The sequence below is a fragment of the Pogona vitticeps genome, chromosome 3, assembly GCF_051106095.1.
Source record: "Pogona vitticeps strain Pit_001003342236 chromosome 3, PviZW2.1, whole genome shotgun sequence".
In the NCBI taxonomy this organism is placed as follows: Eukaryota; Metazoa; Chordata; class Lepidosauria; order Squamata; family Agamidae; genus Pogona; species Pogona vitticeps.
The window spans coordinates 99,073,404-99,091,950 of NC_135785.1; the positions used below are offsets into that span (position 1 = coordinate 99,073,404).

At 39.9% G+C, this 18,547-nt stretch overlaps 1 protein-coding gene across 50 annotated transcripts in view; it reads left to right on the forward strand.

Annotated features, from left to right (window-relative positions):
- ANK3 (ankyrin 3) overlaps window positions 1-18,547 on the forward strand; it is a 543,412-nt gene that overhangs the window by 360,850 nt on the left and 164,015 nt on the right. For 28 of the 50 annotated variants that reach the window (XM_078390918.1, XM_078390937.1, XM_072995150.2 and 25 more), the window contains exons 5-9: window positions 6,049-6,147; window positions 7,882-8,067; window positions 8,953-8,976; window positions 10,338-10,436; window positions 15,429-15,527. In XM_078390918.1, the coding sequence (XP_078247044.1) occupies window positions 6,049-6,147; window positions 7,882-8,067; window positions 8,953-8,976; window positions 10,338-10,436; window positions 15,429-15,527 (507 nt within the window). The remainder of the gene's footprint in view (window positions 1-6,048; window positions 6,148-7,881; window positions 8,068-8,952; window positions 8,977-10,337; window positions 10,437-15,428; window positions 15,528-18,547) is intronic. The other 22 variants (XM_072995141.2, XM_072995142.2, XM_078390935.1 and 19 more) reach the window with 1 other exon arrangement.

Below are 18,547 nucleotides of genomic sequence, written 5' to 3' on the forward strand. Positions count from 1 at the left end.
GCAGTGAGAACCTTTAATGCTCAAAAATTGCTTGTTGCCAGTTCTGCCTCTTGGATTGATATTAAAGACTCCCTCCCCATCTCATGGCTCCCAAATACTTCCTTAATCTGAAGAGGTTACCTGGGGAGTCCTGAAACATGGGAGTGGGGAAGATGGGGAACTTTAAATTAAAGACTAAAATCCGCAGCTAATGAAGTCATCAGAATGTGTGTGGTGCGGTTGCGCAATAGGATTCTGGTCACTTCTTTTGGTGGCACATAATATGTCCCTGAATTATGCCAACACACCGCAAAACAGCCCCCCCCCGCCATCCTCTAGATACTGTTTTTGGAATGAGCCCAAGCGCTCTATGCCTGCTCCTAATATCTCTCCAACTACAGTGTGAAAAACAAACACTGTCATAGTGTAAAATGCCTCAAATAAAGAATACAGCAAAAACCCACTGTCTGTTCTGTGCAGTCAGATATATGAGAGAGATGTCTCAGTTATTAACTTGGGTGATCTCACACAATGAAGGATAATTCAATGTTATGGTGCTAATATAGACTTTAGTATTTTGTTATAATCAGCCAGATGGCAGCCAGTCAGATATGGCTACACCAGTGGGAAAAAAATGAGGATGTGATTTAAATGGAATCTTGCTTTTACTTGTAGTCACTGCATCTCAAAAAGGATATTATCAAGCTGGAAGTGGTAGAGAAAAGGATTACAAAATAATCAAGTGGTGGAACATGTGTAAGGGAAAATTAATTTGTTTACAGGATTTGGTTTATAAAAAACGCAAGTAATGGTGGGCTTATAATTAATCACAGTGTGGGAGAAAGTGGATGGGGTGAAATTTTCTCTCTTTCTCATGATACCAGAATCTGAAGTCATGTATCAAAGCTGAGTGGTGGGAGATTAAAAGAGATAAAAGGAAGATCTTCACAGGGGGCATAGTTACATTATGGTGTTTGCTACCTGAAGATACAGTGATGGCAGCCAGTTACTACAACTTTAATTACACGAGTAGGGAAATTAATGGAGGGCAAGGCTATTAATTATCTTTAGTAGTTATCACCTCTGTCTTGTTTTCAGTATTAAAAACATCATGCCCATTGTAACCGATTGTTGAGGAACACAAGTGGGAGGAGGTGGTTGCACTCCTGTCGTAGTTGTAGGCTGCCCATAGGGAGTTTCTTTGTCCCCCATGGGAAAAGAACACTGAACTGGAAAGGCCTGGACTTGGCCAGGCATGATTCTTCTTGTGTTCAAATATTGTAGTAAGTAATTAAAAAATCACCCAAAGAGGGAGGCATATATAAAAATGCATATATTTATATAAATGTATTTATATATAAATGCATTTATTTGTTTGTTTGTTTCTCATGAAAATGTAAATGAGAAGCAGGAGTCACTTTGGCCCAGTCCCAAGTCCTAAGCTAACACTGTCTTCCTCCTCAAAACTTTGGTCCAGGAAGCATCTAACCTGCTTTCTGGTTGCATGAAAGGGACATTCTTAAGGCACATTCCCTTAGGCTCCCAGGCAGTTAACCAAACAGAATGAGGTGAATCCGAGCGGTGTCTCCATATGCTGTGAAATGGTCTGTTGCTCTGCTTGTAAGCATCAAGTTAGACAGAGTACAGCAAAACATTTCGCCCTCCTGCTTAAGGGCTGCCCTCCACTCTCATCTGAGCTGCATTGTTACATGTCCAGAATGGCTAATGATAAAAGGAGAGCAGTGAATAAATCCTGCCCTGACTGTAAACATGCCAAAGCTGAACCTTCCTGAAAACACTATGTCACAATATTGGTGGGATATTGATGACATGTTGATGAAAATGACCACATGGAATTTATTTAAAGTGAAGTTTGTTAACATGCCTGCTCAGCAACGTTGAGGTTTTAATTCCTGTTTCCACTAATTGTCTTGATGTTTGTGAAAAGGAATATTGGAAGCAGCTTGGACTGCATCTCCCATCAGGCACATCGAGTGCAGCCATTGGGAAAGTCTTGTTTACAAGTATTTTGAAATATTGTTTCTCCCTCATTGTTTCAGTGTTCTTTAATATGGATCACTAATGCACATGCACACACACATGCACATATTCACTCACTCATTCTTTCTATTTTACTTTTTTTACGTGGAAAGGATTAAATAATTTTGAATAACTCAAGTCAGTCAGGCATTGTATTTAGCATTCACAGAACCGAATCAAGAAATGTTTCTTTTGGGTTCAAGCATTTGAAGACGGCCGGCCAGGGCAATTGTTCAGGTCATTTTGAATGAACCTTTCATGCAGTCAGTTTTGACTTGAATTATCCTGAGCATAACTCGGTTTCTTCATATACTGAGTGTGGTGGGGCTCCTGTGGAAAGCTCAGCTCCCTATTGCATACTGGCCTGCATTGAGTGTACCATTGCTTATTAGGCGCATCATGAAGTACCAGATCCATGATAGCCATGTGACAATGAGACCCTGGTGCTTTTAGTAGGTTTTTTGACGATAGAGTGTCTTGAAAGCTGCACCTGCTGAAATCCTCTCTTGCGGACAGGGACAAGAGAAACCCAGTGACCCTTTCCTCATGTGACCGCGCTAAACAGACCGTTAACCTTATTCTTTCCCATGTCCTCAGTTGCACTGTGCCACATCACAGATGGAACTAGTTTGTTTCTAAGACTGCAACTCCCATGGTCACACTGGCTGTGGGTTTTTCTAGGTGCTCTTTTTGTAAAAACCAGCTCTTATCTCTGTTCTTCATCATCCTGTGAATACCTTTTGCGCTAGGGGCCTGAGTCAGTGCTGGCTATTGAATACTTTAAAGCAGAAGAACAGGAGAATCTGACTTGGTTTGAATGATGTGTTGTATTAGAAAAGAAATGCAAGAAGGGATAGCATAGCTGAGGTGAGGGGCACGTGCATTGTAGCATTTTTGTGAGTTATTTTCTGTTCTGCCTTTTGAGCTAAAGGAGGCCCAAAAGGCGGCTCACAAAATAAGTAATCTTTAAATACCAACAAATCTCATTTAAACATCACAGCTGTCTAAAACGTGATCATATTAGCAATACAATGATATGAGATCTGAATGAAAGATGAGAGAAACCAGCACAGTGATAAAAACCAACCACTGCCCCAGCTGCTCAGAGGTTTTCCAGCACAGAAGTCTTCCTAACCATCTGCTCATTCTGTTATCTCAGCTCATCAAACAGTAAAGGATTTTGTTTTTTAGCTGGGAAGAACACACACACTGAATAACCCACTTAGCAGAACGTATTTTCATTGGTTGCATGAGATAGATTTTTCTTTTCCTCATGACTGAACCCACACTGGCAAAGAGCACAGTTCTGTCACAGTTCTGTTTAGTAGGTGCCTTTGGATTTGTCCAGTTTTCCCTTAGTTGGGCAGCACATTCAGTTTTACCAGCTGCCATCCAGCTGACTACCTCTTCTCCATCTGGTTAATTGGAAACCTATGTTGAGTCCTCAGAATGATCCCGGAGCATATCAGCTGTTATCCAGGCCTTAACGTTGCCTCAGAAAGAAAACGGGAGCTGGCATCCAGAAATGGCTAGATCAGAACCAAGTACCACTAAAGCCAAATACCTCTTGCATAGAGAAAGAAATGCCCCTGGGGGACTCCTCTCCTTTAAATGTTGGACCCCTATTTTTTTAAAAATATATATATTGGAAGCATATATATGCAAATATATATATATTTATTATACTTACTATACTTATTTATTATACTAATTACACTTTTTAGGGGTAGGTATACCCCTAATGTTTCCAGTTCACCTCAAAATGCAGTGTCTGGATATGGGAAACAAAGAGTCACAGCCCTGGAGCATAAAATCAATGGCATAAATTCTTCCATCTGCCTAATATGCAACATCGCCCTCAGTCACTCCAATTGGGGAGAGGAGAGATGCAAAACTTTGGAGCCGTTGGTGAGGGAGACATTCTCCCTCTCTCCTTCCCTCTCATCTTTCTCCCTTCAAAAAAGAGTGCAGAATATTTTGGGGAAACTGAAAAAATATGCAACACTTTTATTTCCTACCTTGTTCTGATCTAAAGTTCCATGGTTAATTTAGTGTTATTATTTATAGATTAGTTTGCCATTCAGAAGCCTGTTCTTTCCTATGCCCTCAGTTGTGCTGTGCCACTACTGATCACAGTTGGGGAGAGTTTATTTTTGAGCCTACAACTACCAGAACATTCCAGCCGGCACGAACATGCAATTATTACATTGATATATGTTCAAGTTTGGTTTATTCAAACAATAATTGCAAATCTGCAAATAGATTTTACTTTGAAGCATTCTGCATTTTTATTACAAATAGAGCTACAAGCATCTGAACTTTATAAAACCTAGTATCTGTCTGAACTGCTGGATAGCTCAGTAGTTTAGGTAGCTGGCTGTGGAAGCAAAGGCTAGGAGTTTGATTCCCTACTGTGCCTCCTGGACAGGGGCTGAGTTTGATGATCCATAGAGTCCCTTCCAGTTCTGCAATTTTAAAATGTTGTTGTTGTTGTTGTTGTTGTTGTTGTTGTTGTCATCATCATCATCATCATCATCACAGACACTTCTTTTCTGGGGTGGAAGGGGAACAGAGGGGGGGAAAGCAAAAAAATTCAAGATTCATTGGGGAAAATCTTGTTGGCATAGTTGTACCAGCATAAACCAGAGGAGGGAGCCTTTAATACCCAAAAATCAGTGTTGGTGGGATTGCCTAATTAGTCTCATTTTCTGAGCTCTGTCTGCTGCTTTCAGTCCTCCTTTTTAATCCTCTCCATGGAATCTAAAAATTGAAATTTCGCCCAGATTGAAATAGGCTTCTGTACCTTTCCATGTATCACCTTATGCCTTGATTTGCTATATATCTAGACACACCTGCTCTCTTTCACATCTTTCACAAGCTGGAGGAATCTGAGTCATCTGAAAAGCAGGAGGAATCAGAAATTGTGATGTGCAAAGGCTCTAGCACACTTTTTCTTGAAGGATTGCCTCATAGAAACCCAGATTACCTTCCCAGGCCAATTATCAGAAATTATTCAATGCTCTGCAACATATAAAAAATTCTTTCAGGTTTAAATAGGCTTAGAAATTATCAGTGGGATCAAAGATCAAGTTGCAATATATAAACACCTTATCTTGAGCATTTTCTTATTCTGAAGTAAAATATTTGATAATCCAAAGTGGTTTCCTCACCACATTTTTTGGAAGAAAACAAACCAGTTCTTAGGAGAGGAAAAAATCAAAAAGCCCTTCCCCCCATCCCCCGGCTTTTGCATCTGGAGACAACTAATCTGCAGATTATGGTACATTCCTTTGGGACATGTTAATCATAGGTTACTTACTGAAGTTAAGGTGAGAATAATTATGGAGTTCTTCCCTGAAACTGACTGCAGACAGTGTTCCTGTTGACACTAGCTCCACTTTTTGACTAATTTATTTAAAATATTATCCTGCCTTTCTCCCCCAAAGGATCCAAGGTGGTTTTATTCCCCCCCCCCCCAGAATCAAGTACCTGTGTATTGTTTAACCTGACTTCTGAGACAGCATTAGCCACTCAAAAGAGTGTATGGAAAACCCTCACAAAACCAATTTATGGGCTTAAACACAATTTTTTTTTCAGATGCAGCACTAAACTGCGTTCCAAGTGGCACTCCATATACAAGCCTTAGGCTTGTGCACTCACTTCCCTAATAGTGTTTTAATGTGGAGGCTGTGAGATTAATTTAGCATTATTTTTTTTCAGTTGACCTGTTACTTGTTTGCATTTGCTATATTTGTAATTGAACCATTCCACGAAATACCCTCCATGAAAGTAAAAGCATAGCAGGGAGAAAGAAAATGTACTCACTCAGGTTCAAAAATACAATACCACACCTGCAGCCTGAATTTGTACAGTCCTCTCTAGGAGTTTTGGACTCTGACAACCTCATTGTGCTAAGCTGGGTAGGCTAAGAGGCTAGAGGTTTCTGGAAAAGTGGACCCCAAATGATCACCTGAGCAAAACCTTAGGTTTCTAAAGAAAGGCTTAAGCTGTTGTGGTTTCCATTTTCAGAATGGCTTCACACCATTGTACATGGCTGCCCAAGAAAATCACCTGGAAGTGGTTAAGTTTCTTCTTGACAATGGAGCAAGTCAGAGCCTTGCCACAGAGGTAAGGGTCCCTTTAATTCAATGCAACATGTTAAATACATTTCACAGCATAATGAACTATGGTGGTATACTACTTTACCAGTCCTTTGTATGAAGTAAGATAGTCCCCAGTGCTGAGTTTGTTGTACAGGGTTAAGTGCAGCATGTGCTTATAGTTTTTTTTTTTATCTGATGAAAATAACCAGACATAGTTAGCTAAGTTTGCAATTCTGCAGTCTCTGTTTATTTGTACATCAATTGATACTGCCCCTTTCCCGTCACACTGTGTTCTGTGTCTATATAGTTTGTGACTACCCTAATTACACTGCTGATTTGGCAAGCCGTGGTGATGTCCTGGATCTAAGAATTGCAGACTTAGATGAATGAGGTGTATGCTGATAAACCTTTTAAATTTGCTTAAATGTTACATACTAGTGTAAAACTCCTCTCTTTTTATGTCTGTTTGTGAAATAGGCACAGTATTATTCTAGATGCACAAATCATAAAGGCATCAGTGCCTCTCCAAATGTTTCTTCCCAAATCAAACAAATGGGTTCCTCATTTATTCTTTCATTTAAAAAATAAATATGAATCTTGTTTTATACTAATGTGTGAAAATTATTTATCTCTGAACTTTTTATTTTCTACAGAGTTGAAATATTTCAGTAGTGATTGTAAACATGGTGGCTTTTATGCATGTGAATGAGCCATCATAGGCCAAAGACTGCTGATAGAATGTTCTCATTCCCTTGTTCTAAAATACAGTACAGTGTTTTTAGTTGAATTGGTTCACATACTCAGGTCCTGTTCATTAAATCATGAATAAGTGTTAACTATGGGAGTAAAATAAATATTTTAAATTAGAAGGTTGATGAAATTTCTGGTTAATACGACCTGTTTAATAATCAAGAGTTGGAATTAATTACAATTGTTAGATAATATATTTATAGACTGTTATAGTTACAGTGCATGCTAAATTATATGCTCAGGAGACTGAAATTCTTCATTAGGAAAAGTAAAATTTAGCAGTCTGTACAAACTGTGAATTTTTTAAAAATCGCATTAATTCTTACTTCACATAATTTGATCTACTTCTTTTACTGATACATCTTACCTTACCAAAGATATGGTGCTATTTATAATTGTTCAGTGTCATTTATTCTGGATTTTGCTAGTCATAGAAGAGCTATTCTGGGTGCAGCTGCTCTCCCTACAACACCTGGAAATCTTATTTAATGGCCAAAGTCCTGTGGTTTAGCATAGTGAATTGCATGAGACTAGATCAATGAATCCATAGGTATCTGGTGAGTCAACTCCTCCATAAATTCCATTGATCAAATGGGCCTATATGAACTGTGATGGAGCAGTTGTCACCATCACAGTAGGTCTATTTGAATAAAAAGAATTTACAGAAATGTTGACTCACTTAATCTCTTTTTATTCAGTTTGGCCTGCTTTAGTGTGATTTACTACATTAGCAACAGGATGTTGGCCAATGACATCTGTGGCTTCTGAATGTTCACAGTCCTTTGCCTGTTACAGTACTGTACTTTGGAACAGCCTTGCTGCTTTGCAGTCTAGAAGACTAGTTATTTGCTAGATTTCTGTGTTCAATGTGTAACATGGTTATACTTTGCTCCTGGACAGACTCTGTTTACCCACTACCTTTCCTGTTGCATGCGGGGCAAGTGCATCACTGCTTTATGGTTTCCATAAAACCAGGTCTGCTGATTGTTATTCTGTGTTCATTTGATAGGATGGTTTCACACCTTTGGCAGTGGCTCTTCAACAGGGCCATGACCAGGTGGTTTCCTTATTGCTTGAAAATGACACGAAAGGGAAAGTTCGTCTTCCTGCTCTCCACATTGCTGCACGTAAGGATGACACCAAGGCGGCTGCACTGCTGTTACAGAATGATCACAATGCAGATGTGGAGTCCAAGGTTAGTTGTGATTTATATTTGTTGAAAAGGACTGGCTGAATGAGGTATATCAGTCTCTTTATTAACAAATGGAGAGTGACCTATGGGGGTGGCAGAGAGATCCCTGTCTGTTTTTGTGTTTTATTCCTTTGGATTTATTCACAAGAGGGATGTAGAGTGGACTTGTGATCTGACCAAGCAGATTATACCCACTATGATGGATTGTGGGTTGTCAAGCACTTAATTAGCTCTCTGCTTTTGCGGCCCCAGAAGGACAGCAGAACGAGGAAATCTTTTGAACCCCTTGCAGGCTACACATCATACACCCATGATGAGCTGTGTTTGGGAGGGGTCACCAGTTATGAAGGCCTGTTTGCATTCATTACTGCATCTTATGTCAAGAACCTTGAAGGAAAAATGTAATTACTAATTAGAAACTTTTCTGTGTTTGAAAGCTGACATTTCTAACTGAGATAAAAAAAAAAATCAAATCAGGACGTTAGTGTTGCCCGGAGTTCTATTTCTTGGTCATGCTAGAGTGTTACAGAAGCATGTGACAAAAAGACAGCATTCAAAAAGTAGATGATGTATATAGAATTCTCCCAGGAGAAGAGATATGTTTCATTTTCTTCCATAACAGTAGGATTAGAATCGGAAGACGAAATGGAAAAGTTCCTTGAATCTTGATTTTTATCACAGGGGAACTGTGAAACCTCGTTTCTAATGCACATGCGTTCATGTTGGGGGGAGGGGAGGAAAGCCTGCTGTTCAGCCTCGCTTCCTTATTTGTGCTTTTGTTGTAGCACCCATACAACGGTCACAAAGCTTTCTGCATCCATTATCACCAGTAGAGAACTAACCGTTCACTTTTTCCCCCCTTCTTTGCTTCCAAATGTGTTAACCTAGATGATGGTGAATAGAACAACTGAGGTATATATAAAAATATTATATATATATATCTATATATCTATATATAAATGTATATGCATCATCACTCTTCCACAAATATAGAGCTGCTGCATCATTTCTTCCTTCTCTTCTCTGCATTGCCTTTTAGAAGAGTAGAGACCTGCTTTAGATCTGACAAAGTAGCATGTGCTAGAGAAGAATGTAGTTCTAGATAAACCAGGGCTTTCTGCAGCTGAAAGGGGTGTTTTAAAAGCACACATGCAGGCTTTCTTTGGAGACTAATTGTCACCGCTGAAAAGAGCAATTTTGGATTAAGAGGAAAGCGTCTGGGTTTCCATGGATATATCACTGTTTTATCAGCTGTGTCAAGAGCTGCAGACATCCCTGACACACGTTTGCATCCAGGACTTCGTTCCTTTAGGCTCCTGCATGACACTTTACTGTCAGTGTCAACTAAAAAAGGAAAGGAAAGGAAAGAGAGAAAGAGAGAGTGCTTAGGAGAGGGATTGGTGCCTCCGAGTGATTCAGAAATGTGTAAATGCTCTCTAAGTCCAGACAGTGACAGCTAGCATGGCTAAAGAGGCTTGCTGATTCTTTTAGAAACTGTGAGTTCCTTCTGAGGTTTCACACATTGTGGGGACTGACTGAATTGCTGCATGTCTTAGCATTTTTTTCAGAAAAGGAATTTAAAGAAAATGTCACTGAAACTGTATGATTAGCTAGGCACCTTCTAAATCGAGGTAGAGTTTTATAATATTAACTCACTGTGATTGCTCACAGTGGGAGGTTGATATTTATCTTTTTAAAAAGGAATTCTGGTTTTTTTTTTAAAGATATGTATCTCATATTAATCTTTTCTTAGAATGGGCTTTGATGTTGCTTTAATTTGCATCTGCTTTGGATTTATGAAATCTATTCAGCCATTATTATCAGGTGACTTGATTTGAACTTTAGTAGGAACGTGCTATAGAGTATTTAATTCTGCAAGGATTATAGAAAAAAACTAATAACAAGTATATGTTCCCTGTAGAAATTGATTTATCCAAGGGAAGGATAACATTTTCATTGTATTAACTTTCTTGAGCAGTTTTCCTTTTACAATAGCCACGCGTCTTCTCCTGCTCCTGTCTCCCAGAACAAGCATAGTAATTTTTTTCCCTTCAGCTGGGTGTATTTGTATTCACAGTCTTCTTTGAAGAAGTCATAAACTATTAGAGTAATTAAAAACTAGAATAGTAGGCACACACTATCTCTGGATTATGTTCTGCTTATTGGACTCTATGCTGCAAGTCATACAATTTAGGAGCTGGTAGAACACATTTGAAAATATATATAATTTATATTTTGCTGTGTGTATGTTGTTGTTGTTTCCTTTCTTTCAGAGTGGCTTCACTCCCCTCCACATAGCTGCCCACTATGGAAATATCAACGTAGCTACACTGCTTCTAAATCGTGGTGCTGCGGTGGACTTCACTGCAAGGGTAGGCGTTATTTCTTAGGAGTTTCACTTAAGCATAAACTGTGAAGCAGGGTGGACAATAGACAACACCTGCAAAGCAGCTTGCAGCCTTCCTACCACTGACTCTGCTGGGTACCGTTGACAGCAGCTGCAGTCCAAGAAGATCCTGGAGGGCAATTTGCCCACCTCTACTTTAGAACCTGATAGAAGGAGAACATTTAACCATCATTAAGGCAGACCATAGTTTGTTGTCTTCACCTTGTTGGAGATTCCAGATGTGTGGTATGTCCTTGTTTCAGCTATCAGGCTAAGCCCTACCTCTGGAGAGGCACATTTAGGGAGGTACCATCCAGATCTGGCTGTCTTCAGAAGTAGAGAAACTGGTTTTTGGTTTACTCAGTTTTTATGTAATATTACCTTATTTGCAAGCTACCTTCAAAACCTAATTTTATGTCCAGTTTAAAGAGTTTGTTACAAGATAGGGTTGGACTGGGACCTGGGAAGTCTGGGTTCGTGTTCCCATTGAGTCATGAAATTCAGTGGGTCATCATGGCCCTGTTATATTATCTGAGTGTGACCCTTCCTTCCAGGACAGTTCTGAAGATTAAATGGTGAGGACGAGAGTCATATGTACCACATTGAGTCATTGGTGGGAAGTGGAATAGAAATGTAATCATGCATAGAACAGAATCCAGCTTTTCTTCTTCTAGAGTTTATTTTCTTCCCATACAGTTGGTTGGTTGGTTGGTTAAATTTTTAAGCTTACAGGGCACAGATCCTTAGTTGTTACTATTGGAAATGATGTACTCATATAGGCAGGCAGCTAAGATGCACATTTTTTCTGTGGGCATAATTTTTTTAAAAAATGCTCTGTGGGGCTTGCCACAGAAGATCACACACTGTCATAGCCACAGTATTTATTTATTCACGTGGGATACCTCTATAATCATCATTCTGTACAGGAAAGTCAAAACAATAAAACAATCAGCGAGAAGCCAAGTTAAACCATTAAAACAATTTTAAAAGTCACATTTTAAAAATTACACTACTCGATTCTTTTAAGTGAGAGTCCCTTGATGGTTTGGAGCATTTTAGAAGCAGTTTCTAGCTCTATTGAATTACAGGTTCATAAGCTGAAGCAAAACATGCAGGAGTGTATGAGCCCCACAGAGTCCACAACTTTGATATTTGTTGAGACCCAGATGTAGGCATGTTAGCCACCAAAGGGTATAATCTGTCCGAGCTCCCTAAGGCATCATTTGGCTCTCTGACTAGCCTTCTAGTGTGGGGGAGCCCTCTTGCACATTATTTCCTGGGTCAGGTCAGCCTATATGGCATGTTTTCTTGGTGGTTTGGGCCAGTGATTTGCAAGACCTAGTTAGCTCCCATCAGCCATGCATGTCCACCCCTCTCCTGTCATTTGAGTCTGCCTTTGTTTGTTGTACTGGATGCCTGTCCCCCACAGGATATGCCCATGTGGTCAAATGAATGGCCTCAGCTCAGAAAGGGACCATGTCTGAAACTCATTTACTGCCTCCAGTCTCCACCTAGCTGGAGCTAATGATTGCTGACTAGTTGTGTCTAAGCCATCACAGTGTATCTATTTGTATTCTTTATATTTGTCAGTGCTTTGGAAACTTCCTTTTCAGTGCTGTAAGTCCTAGAATCTTTAAGCCAGCATGGTTATTGACCATGCTGACTGGGGGATTCTGAGTGTTGTAGTCCAAAAAAGGAAATTTTCCACAGGCTAATCTTTTGTATACCATTCAACTATTTCTTTTCATGTGTTGTCTACCTGACATACATAGCTGAGAGACTGGTTTTGCAACTGTTGAGTTTCAGTTTGAAGGATCCTGGAGCTGCCTTTCCCAACAACATTTGATTGCCCACTTCCACCATCTGATGCAGGGAGGGAGGGTGGGTGGACCAAACAATGTCTGCCTCTTTCCCAGCCCTCGGCACGTCCTACTCCATTTAGCAGATTTGAATGTAAGAGAGAAGTCTTTGAATTGTAGACTGGCAGATCCAATGCTACCAACAGATCTGTAGGTGGTAGCAAAACTAAATAAACTGTGTTCACTTTAAGAAGCCATTCTCTCCCAAACCTCCAATTATCTCATGAGGCGGCAACGCTACAATGGTTAAGAGAGTGGATAAGACTGGATGATGAAAAAATATTAACTTTAGAAAGCAAAGATTTAAGATATGGGCTTCATGCATATTTATGGTATGGGGGGAAAAGTGAAGAAAGCTTTTGATAATAATATAATAAGAAAGGCATTAATAGACAGTTATCAGAAATAATGAAAATGGATAATAAATTAATGGGATTGGTTAAAGAATCTATGGAACTAGACAAGATAATATGGGGAAAAGAAAAACACCAAATCGCAAAGTTGTATAAATTATTATTGGAAAGAAATATGGAACAGGAAATAGTTAAAGAGAATATGATAAAATGGATGCAGGAATTAGGTAGAACAATTCAAATAGCGGATTGGTTTAGAGCATGGAATGATAATAAAAAACTATTAATAAGTACAGATCTGAAATAAAATTATATGAAAATATTATGTAGATGGTATATGATACCAGAGAAATTGGCAGAGATGAAAAAATGAGAAAGATAAATGGGAAATAGATATTAGTCCCTTTGCTGTCACCCTTTCTGTTTATCATTGTTTTACATTTTGCCATATGCCGTCTTGGAGAGATTTGCTTCCTGAAAGGAGGGATATAAATTAATGACAATAATAGAATTACCACACATACATCAACTCACTGCTCATGGAACTCTTATCATGTTCAGTCAAGTGCAAGACCGTCCAGCATACAGCCGCAGGCACGGTTTATGGCACCAATGGAAGTTGGTTATTTGTAGGGGCAGCGAGGGGGGGCACACTTGCAGAGTAGTGTCCCCCTTGCCTCAGGTTGTGCGCTAGGAACTACAATAGCATTCCTAAGCATCTGGTGTGCATCTTATGCACCAGCCACAAAACAGAGAATGCCACATGCAGATGGCCTTTCTAATTCAACAGGATGGCCTTTTTTCCTCACACAGCTGCTAGAGATTTCCCTAGAACCCAAAAAAGGTTATCATTACTTCCCTTGTCCTAATGCTGTATCTGTTCTTTTCCATTTAAACACCCGAATCCACATGTTTCATGGTATGTTATATACAGTATGTGCTTGTTTGGCCACTTATACTATTTTACTGTACTGTAGGAACGGCACTTAGGTAATTCAGCAGGATGTGCCATGCTACATCTTGATCTTTGCGCCTGAGTGAGCCGGCTGTTACGTAATTGTCCTGAATGTGCAGCATATTTGCATATGGTTGCCTTGCTAAACGGGCATTCAGAGATGAAGATTTTTTTTTCTGTTGTGATGAAACAGTTGCAGTCTCCGTCATAAGATACTCTGCTGTGAGATGAGGTGCAGTGCAGTGGGGTTCCTGCCTGAAGGTACAGGTTTTGAAGCCATTGAAGGTGGCATGGAAGGAGATTGCTGGATGATGAGAAGAAAAGTTTTGATTCTTTTCTTTATTTATTACATTTCTATTCCAAACATTTTTCCATCGTGAAACTGAAGGTGATATGCATAGTATTTTCAGGTGTGTTCAGAAGTAGGCTTTCCTTTTAGCCACAGTCCAGCAATCCTGAACTCAAATTAGCTAAATTCCAATTGGTGCTTCCAGCACATGATCTCATACTATACTTAAGGGCATGTGCAGTGGAATTCTCTTGCAGAAGCCCCAGAAATAGTGAGACTATATTTTCCCTTCCCTCCAGTGAGATCAAGGCTCCTCTATTTGTGGAGAAGCTTGATCTGTTCCGAAAGCATTTCATAATCATTGTTATGGACAATGGGCAGTTCATTGTTTTGGACTTAGATTAATGGATATTGGCTAGTTTTAAATCAAAGCTGTATAGTATTATTTTAGTAGAGCCAGAAAAGGGGTGGGTGGGTAAATCAAAAGGTAGAGTCTTCTCTAAGGCAAAGAGTGCTCAAAAGCTATCGTTGACAATATCACACAAGTGCCAGGATGTGACACGCTAGACAGAGAAGTGGACTTGGAAATGGGAGACATAGGCTGGAGACAAACAATATTATTAAAGAAATTTAATTAATTAATTAATTAATTCAGGTTGGAGAGATACTGCGTTGTGTGTACACAGATTTTTCTCCTTCCTTCCATAATCTCTCTTAAGCACGTCTCCATGGGTTTTTGAAAATTGCAAAAACCTCAAAGCCTGCATGCAGAGATGATGCCTGTGCATGTTGTTATTGGCAACAATTCCTCTATAAAGCCACTTCTCACCCTTTTACAAAATTATAATTTATCCACAGCATCTACATTAATCCTTTGCTTTTAAAATTTACCAGGAAGTTTGTGAGCACATCCTGAGACAAGTCATGCCGTGCCAGCTTCAGTTGTCTTTTACGGTTGTGATAGGGACAGAAATATGGCTGTATCACAAGTTTATTCATATAGAAAAGTGCCCCAGGGGTGCAAAAAGAGCTTCTGGCTGAGTAGGCTTTAATGAAAATCTCTCTAGGACTTACCATAGCACTAAGTACAGTGACCAGCTATCTGTGCGGGGCCCATGGAACCATTGGCCGAATGTTTTGAACTTCAGCTCCCATAATCCCTTATCACTGGCCATGTTGATGGGTTATGGTGGAAGTTAAAGTTTAAAGCATATGGAGGACCACATGTTCCCCACTGTGAAAGTAGCTCGCACTTAGACACTGCTTTAAAGTAGCACTAGACAGTATTTTCCAGCATTCTGATATATAAAAAACAAATAAATTATGGTAGATATTTTTGCCCAGGTCTCCAAAAATAGTGCCTTGTAGTGGTGGTGGGTCATTTACTTGCCTTTCCTAAGTCTAAACTGCATAAAAAATAAAGATCTTGAGAATCATAGCATGCAAAACAGAGTCAATGGAAGCTGAGCACTAAATAATGTACCTTGAATTTTTACTTGATTCCGTTTGTTTTCTCTCACAGAACGACATCACTCCATTGCACGTAGCATCGAAGAGAGGAAACACCAATATGGTTAAGTTGCTGCTTGACAGAGGTGCAAAAATCGATGCCAAAACAAGGGTAAGAATGATAGTGAATGCCCATGTTGTGTTATAACAAATGAATTTGCATATAGTTCCATCAAGTTGATTATATTGATCTTTTTTTTTTTAAGATTTATATTCTACACACTTGGTGTTTGAGTATGCAAAAAACTGATGATGGTAAACAAAAAGTTACTGAAATACCCTTTTCACCTGAAAATAAGACCTAACCTGAAAATAAGCGCTAGTATGATTTTTCAGGATGCTCGTAATATAAGCCCTACCCCCAAAATAAGTCTCAGTTAAGTGAAACCCCGCCCTCCACCATTGTGCAGCATTGTGCAGCAACCAGAAGAAGATGACATGACTATTTGAATAAATTTAGATTGTTGTACATGGAAAAAAAATAAAACATCCCCTGAAAATAAGCCCTACTGCATTTTTTGGAGCAAAAATTAATATAAGATCCTGTCTTATTTTCGGGAAAACACAGTAGTAACTTCTAGAGCAAAAGCAATAGCAGAAAAAATTTAATAGATATTTTTTATAGTAACCTACCTAAGGCCCTGATGAAAAAGAGTGTTTGAGATTTTTCAAAATCAGTCTTCTGAGAAATAAAAGTGACCTAGGCGGAGGCATAACTGAATAGGGAGTTTCATTCAGTGAATGTTGCTCAGTGGAAAGTGCTCTGAATCACGTTTTAGCCTGTGCACTCCTCAGAAAGGAAAATCTCCTCCCATACACATTTGAACCAGTACAAGGATCCTGTTGATGAGATGGATTCTCCCTGCCTTGCAGATCCTTTCTTCCCTGAAAATGAGCTTTGGAGGATGAAGGCATCCTCTAAAACAGTGTGGGAGGTGTTGCTGGGGGCTAGAGGGAGAGTGATACTGATAAAAAAAATTCACTTTTCCTCCCCTTTTCATTAGTGTAAGTACTCTGCTAGAAGCTGCCACTGGCTTTTCCTTCTCTTCATAAGATCTTGATCTATAGTCACTCCTTTTTCCTATATTGCTGAATATACAGTACTCTTGACAGCTGGATATAACTGAGATTAAACCACTATGCCCTGTCCAGAGTTTGGGAAAGTTTCTTTTTTTAGAGTACAGTACAGTTCCCAGAATCCTCCAATCAATGTAGCTGTTGGATAGGGGAATTCTAGGATTTACATCCCCAACATTAATCCCCCCCACAAGGCTTTTACTGTTTCCCCTTTTGTTCTTCGGTAGTAGGTGAAATATCACCTGGGCCAGAAACTGCAAAATTGATTTTGTATGTTGCTCAGAGATTAATTTTATGATATGTGTAGTTTTGTTGTTGTTGTTGTTCAATGCCCAGGAGCAGGCAGCTGAGGTAAGAGCAATGACAGCAATAGCCAGTAAATGGAGTCCATGGCCGTGTCAATTTTCATGCATCAGCAGCTGTGCAAGAAGGCTGTCAGTGGCAAACTTCACTGTTGTGTTTAAGAATATTTCAGACTGAAAAATTCTACCACTTGCTTCATATAAACGTATCCTGAACCTTGCCTCTCTGATCATGCTTCCCCTTTCTCCATCTTTCAGAACAGATTTCAGCAAATAAAACATACTTAATGTAGTTGATTAAATTAGCTTGACTTAGTTTGGCTGCCTGATATTCAGCTTGCCAAAATGAATTTGTGTTTGTCACAGACAGTGAACACATTTTGCCCAGGATTAGCAGTAAGCACTTGTAATCTTAAATCTACTGTGCTTGAGCTGAAATGGAAGGCTGGCTCTTGCTTCTGCAGGAACACATGCTATGTGTACAGTGGTGACCTAGTGGGCCAGATGGCATCTTTGTAATAATTATGATAAAAAAGCAAACAAACTGTTCCCTGTCCCAAGAATTATGCATTCTTATTTCTTCTGGCCAGAGTTTCGGAAAAATTACTTTTTTGGAGTTACAACTCTGAGACTTCCACCCACCAGTATTGCCAGTGGAAGTGGCGATTGTACAGTCTAAGGCAGGGGTCTCAAACTCAATTTACCTGGGGGCCGCTGGAAGCAGAGTCTGGCTGAGGCTGGGCCACATCAGATTTTCTGCCAAGTGGAGCAAGAGCCCGAGGAAGCCGCCCAGGAGTTTCCTTAGCCCGACTGGGGCTCTGAGGAGGAGGAGGAGGAGGTGTGCGAGCTGTCTTGGGAGAGAGCCAGCGAGCGAGAGGTTTTTTACTTTTGACAGCAGAGGCCATGTGGGTGCTTCAGGGGGGCCGGCAAGGTGGGGGCCACAAACTATCATCCGGTGGGCCGCAAATGGCCCCCGGGCTGCATGTTTGAGACCCCTGGTCTAAGGGGAAATTACTTAGGCTTCAAAAAGGCCACAAATGCTACAGATAAGTCCCTTTGTTTTAGTATGCCTGAAGGGAGAGAATGTGTTCTCATCCATTCAAGCATAGGCATCAGGGTATAGAATGGGTCAAATTCCAAGCCTCTGGAATCTACTCCCTAGACTCAGTAATCCAAAACAGTGGAAGGAAAGACTAAAATCTTTTGTCTCATCAGCCTGAGATAATAATTGTCTATGTTTGTTTTGTATATAAAGAATTCAGTAATGTTGCCATCTTTAGTTCAAGTTTTCTTCTCAGCCTCTGTTTCCTCCACTCAAGCAGCCAATATTGTTCCTCTGATCCATCCTGTCCTCTGAAGCTTTTCTAAAGGAACAATTACAGAGAGCAGTGAAGGAAAAATCTATTTATCTATCTGTCTGTCTCTCTGTCTGTCTGTCTGTCCTGTCTGGCAGTCCTATCTGTCTGTCTATTTTTAACCACCTTTCTCCTTAAAAAATACTCAAAGTGGCTTACAAGAATGAAAAGACAGTAAATATCAATTAGTATGCAATGCTCAAAGGATCAATGACTATGATACCAACCCCCCCCCCCCAAGAAACACCAAAATATATTCGATGCTGTGAGGTACAACAATCCATTTTTAAAAACCCACTCGGCTGCCATTCAGTCAGGGAAAGCTTGCCTGAAGAGAAAGCTATTTGCCTGCTTGTGGAAGGATAGTAAACATGGGGCCAGCCTAGCTTCCCAGGGGA